Source organism: Tetrao urogallus (assembly GCF_951394365.1).
Source record: "Tetrao urogallus genome assembly, chromosome: 15".
NCBI classification, from domain to species: domain Eukaryota; kingdom Metazoa; phylum Chordata; class Aves; order Galliformes; family Phasianidae; genus Tetrao; species Tetrao urogallus.
Genome location: NC_136828.1, coordinates 12970395 through 12986040, shown reverse-complemented (window position 1 = coordinate 12986040; position 15646 = coordinate 12970395). Strand labels below are relative to the sequence as shown.

The following is a 15646-nucleotide window of genomic DNA, read 5'->3' as shown; positions in this document are numbered from 1 at the left end:
CTGAACATCCAGCAAAATCTTCCATTTATGGGTTTACAAATCAGATGTTTCAAATTGCAGCTGAATGAGACTGAAGACTCCTACACAAGTTGCCATGTCAGAAATGAGCTGGGGAGACATCCATAGACTTTTGTTTTTTGCTTTGGATATAGCACGTGCAAAGAGAAGTGCTTCTAAACCTTTGAGAACTGGATTGTTGCACTGCATCCTCTTCATGTTTTGCTTTAAGAGAAAAGCTTACTGATGTCCCAGTGAGACGGTAACACAGAAAGCCCTGCATGTACCTCGAGGTTCTGACACAAGCAGTGTTCTCAGTTGCAGAGTCCTGGAAGACCAATAGCATGTCACTCCTCAGCTGCCACTGCAGCCCTTTGGGAGTGCTGATAGCATCATTCTTGGGGCAGCTTTGATTTTACAGTTAAGGATCAGCAGTTCTAGGGCTACTTTCCAAGAGAAGACAAATCCTTTGAACTGCATAGCCAAAGACACTGCAAAAATTCCTTTAGCCAGAAAACAATCTTGGATTTTTATTAGTTCCCAACTTTTGACTTATGAAAGACTATCATACAAAAACAAGGGAAGAAATAAACAAATTTTAGTCAGCAGTACGAAGAGCAAATTAGTTCCACATAAGCTGCAGTAGAAAATAGCACCCATCATTTGAGGGCAGTAAAATCTAATGTGAAGGAACAGTCGGTGGGGTACCCTGGGATCCTGGCCATAAAACACACACCTCTGCACCTTAGGCCTTCTGTGGGAACCATGAATTCCAAGACCTGTAAAGTGCCCTGTCCTCACTGACTGATTTTCAATAGGAATGATGAACTCTCTTAACTCTTGTGTTTTTGCTTCAGACTGGAACTTGTAACGTGGAAGGTGCTTCATGCACCTCGTCACACAGGTGTGGTGGGCATCAGCTCCATGAAGTTCTTGAGATGTTCGAGTAAGACAAGTGGGTAAGTAAGATAAAATAAGTAGATGAAAAGGTGAAATGTATTTTATACCACAGTAATTATCACTCTCAAAATTATTTTGTCCTATGTACACATTAGGCCGTGTGCTTGTGCCAAACCAGGTGAGAATCTGATTTCAGTAACTAAATGTTGGCTGTGTACACTGTTTTTAAATTGTTTCTCTCCCCAGCAAATTAAAGAAGCTTCTTTTCTGTAATATAAGGACTATCTAAACAGAATGGTGTTGGAGGAGGATGATGCAAGAGGGCTTAATGCTGCTTGTGGACAAGAGTTTGAGTCATGACTGGTTTGACGGCGCTTTTCTAACCGTGCATTTTTAAACTATTATACATTATTCTCCAATTCTGAGTTCACAGCAACTCACAGGATTTACATACAGTTGTCCTGGTTTTTGCCACAAATGAGGAACAAAACCTGCAAAGTTCTAAAATAGACCAGAAATACTGGCTGATCTGAAGTCCCACAAAATCGTTCAGCAAATGATCCAGCATTGCTCCTGAGGTTACAGACTTTGCAGGACGTACTGCAGGAGCCGGCACTGCCACGGATATTGGAGGGCTGGAGAAAGATGGAAGGAAGGACTGAAAGCTGCATGACTCACAGCTCCTCCAGTGCTGGTAGAACAAGGAGAGCAGCCACTCGCTCACTACAAAATACTGGCCCTTTCCAACAGAGGAGGGAGAAGGGCATGCTCAAAGTTTTACATATGTGCAGCCTGATGCATCCATCACTCACAGAACCCAGAGTGAACTCAACAAGAGCAGGACTGAGACTGCATTTAAGTCATTTGGGCTCAGAAAAACACTTCACCTCCGTCCCCAGGCAGGATGGCACCCAATCACATGCCTCAGTTGATATCTTTGATGTCATCTGGCCATTAAAAATCCCATCCTGAATGCAGACAAACTTTGATGTGGGGCAAATGGAAACACCACTGTGTGAGCACAGCCAGGTGATAGTGACAAAACTCAGACTACCTTTCCTGTAAGAGCTCTGCAAAAACCAATGTCTCCACAGTTAAAAACAAGCAAAGCACAGAGCTCTTAGTAACTGCTTGCTCTGCTTATTAGGTATATTTTGTTTATTAGGCATACGAGGAGTTGCTGTAGACTGCCCTTAACAAACATACTCAGTATCAACAAAATCCTGGTAACACTAGGCAGTTCGGATTGCAGCCTTTGAAACTCCTTTTCGAGACAACATTCATCTTCCTAATTAATAATTAATCACACTGTGTTTTTAAAGAGATTATCAGGTGTGATAGCAGAGTGTGCCTAAGGCAGTGACTTCATTAACCGTACGGAAGAAGTTTACTTTGTAGTTCTCCTGCCTGTCGTAGGGGTAGGTGCCAAAGGGGTCTCTCTTGGGTTAGAATGTCAAAGAGCAACAATTTAAGGCAGGAAACAATTGGGCTATTATTTTTTTTCTTTTTCTTTTTTTTTTTCTTCTTAAAGAGCTTTTAAATCATAAATCTTCAGATGCTTCTTGTGCAGTTTAAGACTCAAGTCTCCTTTTCCTATGAAAGGGCCAATTCTACAAGGAGCGAGCCCAAGGATCTTCCTCCGCTCCTTCACGTTACCATGGCACAAAGGGTTTACAAACACTCTTCCACCTAACAAGCCATTTGTGCAGAGATGCCCCACAGCGTGCCAAGAGTGTCAGCAGGGTTGGAAACGCTGATTTCACCTACAGGATGGTATCTCAAGCATGCTTTCAACAGTCACAATAACTCATGGTGGATCCTGCCCAGACTGGAGCCAGTTTGTGGCCCTGACTGGAAACATCAACAGCATACAACAACTAGCAGCCCCCCAGCAGGCACCATGCTGTTTTGAATGTGATCTGCACTATCCTTGGCTGGATCAATAATTACTATCAATTCATTCCACTAATTTCCATCAGTTGGGCAGCACTCTACTATTTTTGGAAGGATTTCTGTGCTGACAGTGAAAACTTTCCCTTATTTTCCAATTTTGCTGTTCCCATTCCCTAGTTTCAGTACCAATGGATACTTAATGTGATTTCCCATTAAGCTGTTGCTCACCTTCATGGAGCGTCATCAGGATTATTTCCACTGGTGTGGAAACAGAGGTGTGGGGTGGGTAACACTGCCTGCAGACTGCTCTGACAGCCACAAGGACAGCAGGGAAGAACACCAGTCCCAAGCTGTGCACAGAGAAGGCTGGAACTACCCACTCTAACTTAATACCCATCTACAGTGAAAAAAAAAGTAAGTTTTGAAGTTTTTTTCCAATAAAATTTGTAATGTGAAACTGCTTGATACAATGGGTCCACTTCTCCTTGAACTTCCTCCTGCCAATTATCTTTTATTTTTAGATCTTTTATTTTTAGACTGCTGCATGTTATCACTGGGCAGCTCAACCAACAATTAATTGGAATTGTTTTGCTTCTCACGCAGTTTTATTTCTTTGCTTTAGGCAGCACTTGAACCAAACTGTCCTCAGAGGAGATGACAGCACAGACAGCACGCTAAGGACAAGCACAAGCTGGCACGGCAGGGCACTCTCACTGCACTTCTCCCCTCCCACACCTGCATACATTTGCATCTGTGTGTGCATTTTTCTCAAGCCACGTCAAACCTTATGAAGAATCAGGGCCATATGGCAGCAGCTCAGCAAGCAAACAGCACAGAGAGCACTCAGTATGCAACCAATACAGGAAGACTCCTCTAGCACAGTCAGTGAGCTCACAGCAGTATACATGGTGCCCAGCAGTGACAAAAAGATCCAAGTGATGTGATGTGGGGAGGGGTGGGAGCTGGGAATCCCAGCAGGGCACTGCAGGGCTGCGATCCCATCAGCTCTGGCTGCTGCTTAATGGGCTTTTCTTCAGGGTGCATTGCCACCAAGCCAAAGCTGAGTTGAAGTTACAGAACGATACACGATCCCAACCTCTGTTTTTAATTCTATTGCCACTACCTTGTTCAGTAACCTAGACAACAGCAAAAATCTCCTTCCAGTCCCACAGCACCACTAAAATGGCCTGAACTACTGTTCATACTGAACAGTGGCAAAGCACGAGCTGGGAACAAAAATCAGCCCCCATTCAAACAACATTTCATTAAAGGGCCTTAGCAGTTCCTACGCCGTTTAACTCCGCAAAGCTCACACGCTTTTGCAAGCTGCCACTTTAAGACACTAGCTAAAAATATTTGCTTTATCTGAAGTCAGATGAATAAATCCTCCCTACTGTTGGGTACACAGTGTGGCAGTGTGCAATACAACTGCAAATTTATTTGTTAGGAACTGTACATCTGTTATGATTTACGCTTGCCAAAATATTATTCTTTATGGCAACAATTGTTTCACGGTGCTTAAAGTTTTTCACCTCTGTGCCAGGAATCTCATATGGGATAATTCCATGACCTTGGAATCCAACAGATACATTCCACATCTGTCTGGTCTGGGAAAGCCCGAGTTTGTTGTGTGAAAAGCATAGTGGGAAACTGAGACCTGGAAATATCTGAAAATACAAAACTGCAGGGCTGCTGCTTTTTTCTTTTCTTAATTACCAGCTTCAAGTGCAGTAAATCAATCTCACAAAAGCAGTTACTTTGCTTCCGTAAGCATGCATTCATTTCTCAGCCTATCTTCAAATGAAGGGACACGGTACAAACATTAAAAAAAAAATCTACTGCTGGAAAAAATTGCAGCCTTGAAATACTTAAGCTAAATCTTGTTGAAGGCTGTGTCAAATGCAAATGAGTAAAATACCCATCCTGCTGCAAGGAAGCAACGCACTGCTGCCTGCGAAGACAGAACGACAGACAAACTGTGGCAGTCCTTAAATCTCAGGGTAATATTCTTCTCATTAGATTTTTACCAGAAAATGACCACAGACAGCTTTGTGAGCAGTAGACTTACACAGTCTGGTTTCCCATGGTTTTCCCCCATGCACATTTTCTGTTATTCCAGTATTTTTGCTGAGCTCATGCTGCAGCCTTTCAATTCCATGTGCAGAGCCTGTCCTTCCAGCAGCCTGCACCCTGCCATGGTATGGAGGCAGATGCTGGACAGAAAGCCACGAAAAAAGGTTATTCTCAGAAAAAAAACCAAAAGGAAAACAAAAAAGGGAACAGGTGAATCTGCATGACTGGCAGAAAAGGGAGCCCATCTACCTCTGTCCATAGTAACAAGGGTGATATTCCTGGTTTCAATCAGGAATTTTCCACTCAATCTGGAAGTGTCCCTTTCAAGAGGTGACCAGGTGCACTTCAGGCTGCAAATCCCGAGCATGCCAGCTCCCCTGCTGGCAATGTCCTTCTGCAGGACCAGGGGATGGAAAAGACTGCATCCCACAGGATGAGCAATTTATGGAGATCACAGAGAATGGTGCAAACAACTGAAAATCCACGTGCTGTCCTTGCTGTCTGCAAGAACCTTTTACAACAAGAGTCTCAATATTTGTGATGCTGGTGATCTCTCTGGCTTTACCAAAGACTTACAAACTGGTAACTGATATGCCTAAGGCTTTCTGCAAACAACCACGTTTTGTAATAACTCACTATCTTGCCCAAAAATTCTGTGGCAAAGTGCCTCCAAAGGAGGCTGCGTCCTGGTGATGCGTGCAATGGTTTCTGCATGCATGGCAGCCAAAAAACTGGCTGCATTTGTAGTGTTCTGGACTGTATAGCCACAGAAATCAATAAAGATATGAAAGACCATAATGACTGTCAGGCATATTGTGACAACAAACCAGCTTTCAACCAATGTCTGTAGAAAACAGTGCTCCCAGTGGCTCGTATCAAATCTCCTACAGATCAATCGAACACCAAAGATGCAAACTCCTGTGAAATCAGATTTAAAACACAAATCTTGAATTTTCTGTGAGAAGACACAAATACTTCTGCAGCACAAAAAATAGCTGATAACTGGACGTTCATTCTTTAATGCAGAACAGTACAGGCAACTTCCAGACTAAGAAACTATGCAAGATTTACAGTTCATGGGTGAGGTGAGCAGATACTTTATGGTTACATAGTATGCAGTGCTAATACTTTCTTACCCATTCAAGTCTTTACAGCTGTTCCTTCATAGGGGGAAAATAAAGGCCTTTGGTAATTCTTTAGCAAGCTGCCAATTTTCCATATGGAATTTGATGGCTAAGAAAATCAGGTTTTTCTAGTCTCATGCTCTTGCAAGGAGTAACAAGATGCTCAGTAATACTCACAGAAATAAAAATTCCGCATTTCCAAAGAGGCACAACAGTTCCTCAATTCTTCTTATACAGTAAAGATCTTATTAATGAGACAAAAAACAACATCTAAGTAACAGTTAATCTGGTTTTATTCCCTCACCATTGATTTGAAGGCTCATCACATATTTAAGGTTCCTCAGTGTGTAACTGTATGCTCTGCAGGTGTGGTTATTTGCACTGACAACTTTGTGAGCATCAGGAGATAAACTGTGTTCATAAATCAAATAAATATTTCGTCACCAGCATCCAACACTCAAGAGGAAAAAAACGAATAGAATTTTTTAAGTGTCATATATTGATTATGAACTGAATTTTGGCTGCCTTGGGTAGAGGCACCTGTCCAAAAATTTATACTTAAGCAGCAAAGGAAAACCTGCTGGCCTCTGAACCATTTGGAATGGGTGCTGTGCAAACCCCTTCTCACCTGCGTGGCACAAGGTCTCTTTCCTCCAAACAATCATGTCACAGCACCGCATCTGATGGAACCCAAGATGTATTCCGTGTACATGCAATTGGATTCTAAGGCAACAGCACGACACCAGCTTCATTACATCTACCTGACCCATGTTCTCCCACCACAGGAATTCAGATAGCTACTACCCCTTGTACCCCCACTGCCTTATTGCTGGTCGTGTAACACATGGCCTGAGCTGTGCACTTGAACTGTCACCACACAGCCACATGCCAGTCTGTGGATTTGTGTAGGAGCACTCACAGCCAGCACTGAGAAATATGTCCCAAACTCCTATTTCAACTCGTATACAATCATATCCTAATGCTGCCTTGTTATCCTTCTCTCAAATAAAGTCTCTCAAATGCCTTTCTATAACTTGTTAAATCACAGTGTTTAAGTATTTGTGTGAGATACAGAGGACCCAAATATTTATGCCAGAGAGGAGGAGAAATCCCATCAGCATCTGTTTGCAGAAGTGAGATGGTGCAACTGAAGTGTCAGATAATCTCCCAAAAAGATGTCAGTATTTTCAGCTGCCTGACAGATCTGTCTGCTTATGTGAGAGTAAACAAGAAAATGGCTCCACCATTTGGACTGAGTTTAAGGCAAAACGAAGAACAAATGATCCATTTTCAGATCAGGTCTCCTGTTCCAGTCTACAGATGTTCGCTGCAATTTCCCTTGTAAGTCCCTCTGGGAACAAAGATCAACACACCGTGTGGCTGGCCAGCCTTGTAAAATACGGACAGTTTGGAACAATCTAAAAAATGAATTAGAAAAGAAACCTTCAAATGGTAAAGACAGAAGACACACCTCAAAATTCCTCCATGCCTTCACTTCCCTGGAAATCAAGGACTGTCCTGCGATATTTCCACAGAAATGGTGTCTGAATTCATGTGAATTTTGAGTCATTCTCCTGGTTCATGTGGAGTTAGTTCGGATTTATGCTGGAGTAAGAGATCAAACTGAAACCAAATGCCTTTCATACAAAGTCTTGATCTTTAGCAGGAAAAGACACAGCTGATCAGGGTGCCAAACCTACCTCTGTAATAATGAAAAAGTCATCTCCAGGTTCTCCCTGCACAACAATTTTTTCTCCGTCTTCAAACTGGACAGGTTCCAGCGCATCAGCCACTGTCAGCCGCTCCCATTTATCCAGGGACTCTAAAATATTGAAGATCATAAAACTTTATTATAAAAAGATTCTAACTTTGGCAGAAGATTCATATATAAACTGACAGCCCCGATATATAGAATGTTGTAGATATATAGAATGTTATAGAAGAAACATTTCTTTCATCCAGGCACTTTGCACGAACCTCAAGTTGGGAAACATGAATACATTTATTCATTGTGCCTTAGACTTTAGTAATCGCTCAGATAAGAATCTTGAAAGTTGGACAGGAATAGTTGGCTGCAGTTCCCTAGGTCTGCGATCAGCTCTGCTGCCTCGATGCTCAGGAGCAGCCCAGCTGTTCTGAAAGACTGAGATCCTCTCCTGCCACATCCCACCCCAGATGCCAGAACAAGTCCTGGTGTCTTTGCAGCAGCGTTGCTCTCAGATGGTTAACAATGGCCTTCTGAATAAGCACTGCAAAGGTGCTGATCCAAAAGATGAGATCAGGAGCTCCTGGAGCCAACACGAGTCCCTGTTAGCATGCGTGGCAGTGGGGCTCAGTCTGCTTCAGTAAAGCTGCACCTCTGTTTCATTTGCAATTTTGGCCATTGGGACTGCACACAACAGTGTAAGAACTGTTTTTCTTTTCCTTCTGCCGCTCAGAGGAAAAAAAAGCTATAAAACTTCAAAGTAAACTTCAATAAGAAATTATTAACAGTCTGTTTTATGAGTAAAGGAACTCACAAAGCCTGGCTCCTGTGGCTTTGTGTCCTTATCGCTTACCTGCAGCTGCCACCATTCCCTCTGATACCTGCATGGCAAAAAAGTCTGCAGAGCGGCCAGCCCTGGGCTGCTGGCTTCCTCCCAGTGCCTTTCCTAGGGACAAATTCTATCTGTCCTGCCTTTGGGAAGATAAGGGACGGTAATCTGTGTCTCTTTCTTTTGCCTCTTTGCATGAGAATTCAAGAGAATTAATTGTGTTTGAACTTTTACCTTTTTCAATCAGATTTGAGTGGGAAAAGCAACAGGATTAGAAGTTATTAAAAGGAATAGATAACACAACGATATAACCCTCATAGCTTTCAAAAGTTGAGCTAAAATTCATGTACTAGAGCTCTACTGATTCTTCCTTAATTCATTAGGAATTACTGGACGATTTTAAGTGGCTTCTATGGCTTCTGACAACAAGACCAGACTTGGGTTGCTTGCTCAGACTCTGGCTTTTGCAGTTAGTTCAATACACTGCTCAGAAGCATTGTGGGAATGTGAAAGAGTTATTCTCTAAAATCCAAACAGCCCTTTGGCTGAGCCCAAAGAGTGCACAGAGTCTGACGACCAAATGGGTGATCAGTGCACGAAACGTAAGCTTTGAGCTGCTTGACAAAAACACAACTTAATGCTTCTGTGCATTTTCTGTTGCAACTTGAGAAATAATTACTCCTAATATGTTTCCCTCCTATAATCACTAATGGACTGTCCTGGTATATTCGTGGCCTTTCGTGTAGAACCATCAGTATCAAAGTCCAAGCTCATACCATCAGTGCCACATTCAAACAGTGCTCTGTTTGACTAAAAATGAGCATAAAACTCTTTCATACAGAGTAGAGTGGGCTTTTTCTTTCTTTCTTTCTTTTTTTTTTCTTTTTTAAAGAAAGAGCTCAGTAATTAAGAATGAAAAGAAAGAATCTCTTTAAACTTCTTCAGTTGCCTTTATGAAAAATTCAAAGCTAATTCCAGCTCTAGTCATGAAGTGTCTCTCTTTTGTCTATAGGAATTATGCCACTACAAATACACTGGTTAATGGCTCTTGCAAGCAGAGTACCATACAGAACTTTGTACACGATACAGCTTAACATTTGAGTTGCAGAGTTAAATTCAAACAACAAATAAGTAGACCAATCTTTTCAATTTCTAAACTGTACATTCAAATTCATTATTGTACATTTAATTAAAGGCCAGGGAAAAATTTTAAATTGATTAGTTTCAACACACCTTCTTAGACAGGCAGCTACCGATAACCTAAAAAGTCCTTAGGATTAAAAAAAAATAAGTAGGTTGCTTCAAAAGTAATGCCTCCTATTTATTTTTATGGAAACTACTACAGCTACAAAGAGCACAATAACACTACTTGACAGGGCAAATTCTAAGCTACCAAGCACTGCTTTTCAACACAGTCATCACCATTAGCTATGCGTTTTCACCAGTGATGAACAAGAGCCTGTGTGTCTTTTCACCCCTTTCCTACCCCAAAAGACAGTGCACATCACTTCACCCACTGAGGGCTGCATCATCACCTTTTCCTGTGACAAGGAATTCATGCGCTGCCACTCCACAGGCTGCCATTTTGACTCTGACTCATAGTGGTGACACTACAACTCATCATCACTAATGATGCTACCCAGGAAACTGGCACCTCCAGCCCTGTTTTGGTTTAATAGGTCCTGACAAATTTGCATGTGGTGTTCATTCTGTTCCTTCTGTGGGAAACACCTGCTTTTCCAATGTTCTACCACCATTTCCGACAGTGCCAATATTCAGCTCCATACACAGTTCCCTGATCATAATCTTCTGATTTGTGCAGAGGAGCTGATCAAAGCCCGCTTCATTTCGTGGTGGGACAGCTGTGCACGGCCACCCAGAAGATGGCTTTTCCTTCACACTGCTGTCACCGCTGCTGAAATGCACCACTCGCCCCTCACTGTGCTCACGTCCACTGTTCTGTCTCCAGAAACGTTCAACAAGTGTTGATGAATGTCAGTGGGGCCATTTTTTCTGCACAGAGGAATTCAGTGACACACCTTTGCTACATACTCACTTCCACGCCAGACGCCATCCTGTCAGGCTGTCCCTCTGCTGCCATCTGTCACGTGGTCACAAAATGTAATGGGATATTGGTGGGAAGGTTCAGCCTCTGCTGCCATCCCAGCAACATCTGCCTCTGATGTCATGAGCCAACATAACAAAACAGGAGGCATTACTTTCAGAGCAGCCTTCACGCAAATCTATGCCCTTACAATTACAGAGGTAATTACAGACACAGGCAGGCCTTGTAAAGAAATCACCAAGTTCTGACCAATTAAGGCACGAGGTGATGCTGACTTCCTTCCACTTTGAGATGTCTAAAATACTTTTGTTTTCCAGCTGCCATCTACTCTTCACACGCATGAAATAAACCCTTCAACGTCTCACCTAAATTCTGTTTCTTCCTGAAATGATGTGTTATTTTGTCCGGTCTTTTCTGTACTTAAAAAAGCTTCAAGTCTTGAAGTCCTCACTCATTTCTTACTGAGTTTGAAAAACCATTCTACAAAGTAGGATATAACTATCTTGCAAACCACATGATTGAGGAAGTGCATCTCTGCGTAACTGTTCTACTCTGGAATCGGTTTGAGATGTCTCAAATTGTAATTGCTTCCTATTAGTACAGGTGCAGAGATCCTTTTTTCTCTAAATACTCACCACAATTAAGTATAACTAACACTTCTGATACAGAAAGTTTAAAATTAAGCATAAAAGAAGGCACTTAAATGATGTAAACTTCATTAATAAGTATGCTATATACTTGGCTTACTTTAAGCAGAGAAACATAGTTGAATATCGCAGGCACCTCTCCAAAGTTCAAGTCTATTCTCATGAAGACTCTCATATTTCAGGTGCATAAGCTCAAATCACAGAGGAATATCTTAAGCATGAAACAGAAAGTGTTTAAATAGGAAGACAAATACTTTTATTATGTAGGAAATAAATCCTCAACTGTTTTTTCAAAATAGCCCTAGTAGAAGCATGACGTTTCTCATACAGAACCAACATTTCATTGCACTGACTAACACCGTCCTCCTTATTAGAAGTTTCTGTTCTGCTAATGGTGATTGATTGGCCCGGCATTACAGGTTTGTTGTTTTTCCTACTGAAGGCCATCAAGAACATGTCTGAATTTCGTGGCTATCACATTAATCAAAGGGAAACAAAATCCAAGGACAAGAAGCTAAACAGATGTTTTAAGAATGTGAGACAGAGGCTGTAAAAGACACAGAAGAAAAAATTCGGCCCATTTTGATTTGTGAGGTTAGTTTGCTTAGTGCACATAAATATAGGATTCCTGCAGGAAAAAGCTTCTCACCTGCCACCTGGAAGGATGTAACTGACTTTATGACAAATTCGTCACTCTGTTCTGTTTTCTCTTCTATCCACATGCAGTTACTGCAGCAGCAGCTACTGAAAGGTTACCAGTGCATGTCTGTTCACATATTTAAGGAAAGATTTGCCTTTCAAAGAAATGTGCACTGCTTATTAAAGAATGAGAAAAACAACTCCTAAAAAGGGCTCTTTACACTTTCATTCCTTAGGAAACAGTGCAGCTGTGAGATCTCCTGTTTGACCACCACTGCTTTCATCATGCCATCAAAGACCAAAATTCACTCAGCCAGCATGTACAACAGAGGAACGAACATGCAAGTCCAAAGGGCAACTGACCCAAAATGGAGACCTTGCTCAGGAATTCTTCATACATCTTCCGCTTCCTCAGTGTGCTGCCCTGTTATTAAAGGAGAGAGAAAAAGAAGGCAGGGCATTACACAAAGTATTTTTGTGATTTCTTCCTACGGCTGCTTTTTTTTCCCTTCTCCTTCCAAATCTTAAGCATAGCCAGTAAAAACAGCCAAAGGCAAATGTTTCCCCATAAAATGTCTGGGCAAGTTGTGTTCCTGATAAGCAAAGACAGAAGGAATCAAATTCAGCCCTGGTGTAATTTCACTGACTTCACCACCTTCCCTGGTGTTACTGGACACCAAGGATGAATTGTGTCCATTACTGCAGGCACACATCTAGCTTCATCAATTAACTCCTTAGCTAATTCAATATATATCTTGTTACCAGTGAGGCCCTACAAGAAGGAAGGTTACAATGATAAAGTGGATAAAAGTGTCCCCCTCATGGATCCCATCCTATCAGGTTAGAAACTCTCTAATGCCAGGAGTGTTTGTGTGCCAGCCTGTGTTTGCACCCTGCACAGAGCTGTATGTATTGCTCCTGCTGAGCAACCTCGTCACATTACCATTTTAACACAATGTAGATGTTTTGGAGCAGAGAATCCATCAATGTATGCACAGTCAGCAGCACAGTCATTCCCAATTCGGATTTTTTGTGTGATAAATTATCAGGAAAAACTTACGCTTACATGAAGCTCCACAGAGGAGCCATTCCAGAAAGTGTTTTTGTCACACATTGTTACGAATATATACAATGCAACATGACCAATACAAAAATTACTAATAAGCTAAAGCTCCTGCAGTGACAGCAGTGACTCAGAGGTAGCAAAGAGGAATTCCAGGGCCTTCCTTCCACTGTGCTGTTCCTGTACACGACAGCCCATGTCGTTTCTCACTGGACAGACTGTGGTGGATGTCAGAGGCTGCCTGGTGCCTATGAGCCAGACCTACAGAACAGGAGTAGCGTGGAGGTGACAATGCTCATCTTCTGAAGAAAGGGAAATGAAGATGGCGTTTATTCTCAGGCCAGAAAGAAGAGAGAAGCAAATGTCAGTGTCTGTATTCTCTCTTCCTACAAGTGCTGCTCAGGTGGGGCCTGATCCAACAACCCCAAATCACAGGCAATTCTTCCACCAAAGCACCGGGCCGCAGCTCCAGCTCCTAACAGGAGCACCAGCAGAAGCTGCCGGCTGCCCTCCAACATTACCCTCCTCTCCCAGGCTACCTCTGCTCTGGAATTACCCCAGCAGCAGCAGAAGCCCCTCCGGGGTCTCTGAACCAGCAGCACCAGCTCCCAGTGTCCCCCCTCTACACCCCCCCATAATTTCTGAGCCCGGTGATGACAGTTCCCCTCCCGGAGATAGCATCAGTAACCCCGGTCTGACCTCTCTGTCTGACAAACCTGGTTCTCAACCTCGGAGGCCCCTGGAGCATTTGAAGTGCCAAAAAGAAAAAAATGAACTTCAAACGGAGGAGGCTCTGCAAACCACGCCAAATCCTGACAGCTCACTGCGAGACAAAGAACGGAAAGCTGGACTCTGCGCGGTTGTTGCTTTCCTCCCTGCAATCGAGTGGAAACTAGACCGGCAAAATTGACAGCTGTGGAAAACCAGATTGGTGGTTTAGTGTGATGGGCCAGGGCAGCCAGGGACAGATGGGGAAAATGCTTTTAAAATGACTGTGGACACAGATGAATTTTAAGAAGCAGTAATCAGTGGCCATAAGTCCCGCCTGACCACAGCTTGGAGTATTTAGGGATGCAGACGAGACCCAGGAAAGTGGGAATTGCTGGCATCCTGGCAGGGCTGGGCAGTGAGAGCCCATCACTGTGGGACCATGGGGTGTTAGATCTTGGCTAAACTAAGCCAGTGCAGAGACACAGAACTCACTCTGAAGACAACTGGGAAAGGGAACTAATTAATTGAGTGTGCTACTATTTGTATTGTGATAGCATCGAGAATCTCAGCTACAACTGGGACTGCTCTTAATGTGTAACTGGTTCCCAGACAACACAGCTGGATCCCCACTCCTCCTCCAGTAGGCAGAAGTCTGGCTCACCCTCATGCACTCACCAGGGCCAGGACACTGCTTTGTTTTCACTGAAGTGCATTTTCCTGCTCAAGCTCTCATAAACACAAAGAGGGGAAGAGATCTGGGAAGACTACTCTAATATAAGCTAAAAAAAAGAAACAGCAATAGAAATCTTACAAGCAACAAAGCACGTGCTTATTTCCATAAGTATTAATCGTCCTTCCTTCCCATGAATCAGAAAAACAGAACACGTTCACTGCCTACTTTCCCACCTTCACTGATCAGCCTAATATTCCCCTCTTATCCCTGGCCATACATGCAGTGTCACTTCTCACTCACAATTTCCCTTTTGTACTTGCTTTGTTCGGTCTAACTACTCATGAGTATGAACTCCATCACACTCCATCATCCACTCCTTCTCCTACCTCCAAGTGGTTTCTGCAGAAGTGTCAACCAGCACTCTCATTGGACATGTACTGAATTTGATCGTATGCAGTAGTTTCACAATGTTCCAGAAGCAGACAGCAATGGTATCTGCAAACTGGGAGACAGCAGGTGAGATGTGGTTTGCAACATCATCCTGCAATAAGAAGATGGCCAAAGCTACCTTGGTTTGTGCACTCAAAGACATTATTCAGGAGTGAAGTCTTACCTCCATGGCCCTGATGTGACTTTGCTGGTTTGCCACATCCTGCCTGAGCACCTCCTCTGCAGAGAAGTGCTGTAAAGCTGCACCAAGCCTGAAGAACTGCTAAAACCCTTGGGGAGAGCTAAAATGGAAAGAGCTAAACAACTTCAGCCTGTGTAGCTCAGCACAGCACCAAGATCATAGGTTCGTTATACTCATAACTAGCATGCATGCTTGTAAAGGTTTTAAGCAGACAGCACCTACACATATTTTAGATAAGATAATTTAGTCAGCATAATTTGACATAACTCAAAGTAATAGGAGAAAATTACAAAAATCTACTTTAAGATGAATATCAAAGAGGTTTTCACAACTTAAGATTTATTCTCTTTCAGAAAAGGTCCCCAAGAGAAGCAAAAATCTTACTGACTGAGCCAGGTAACAACAGTAATGTACACGAACAATTCTGCACTGGCAGGGTTTTTGATGGCATGTTCTAGAAAGCCTTTATTACTTCAGCTTTTTTTCACCTATTAATATCTTCGTATTTCAACAGTCACTGCTTCTCCTCTCCCCACTTTCCTTTGTTCTGCTTCCCCCCAGTTCAGAGCTGACTTGAACGAGCTTTCCTTAAAGCAGTGGTTCTCACTGTGAAGAACTGTTAATGTTCTAAGCTGCAGTGCTGCTCCCTGAAACAGTCTCAAGGAGAAACAAGTCACTTGCGTTTGCCAGTTCCAA

At 42.8% G+C, this 15646-nt stretch overlaps 1 protein-coding gene across 1 annotated transcript in view; it reads right to left on the bottom strand.

Moving 5' to 3' along the window:
* The window catches only part of PRKAR1B (protein kinase cAMP-dependent type I regulatory subunit beta), a gene marked incomplete at its 3' end in the record, with an annotated part of 84864 nt that overhangs the window by 9034 nt on the left and 60184 nt on the right, over positions 1 to 15646 (bottom strand). Inside the window, exons 7-8 of the mRNA XM_079543052.1 lie at positions 12236 to 12296; positions 7688 to 7809 (exon numbers count right to left, since the gene is read on the bottom strand). Of these exons, the coding sequence (XP_079399178.1) occupies positions 7688 to 7809; positions 12236 to 12296 (183 nt within the window). The remainder of the gene's footprint in view (positions 1 to 7687; positions 7810 to 12235; positions 12297 to 15646) is intronic.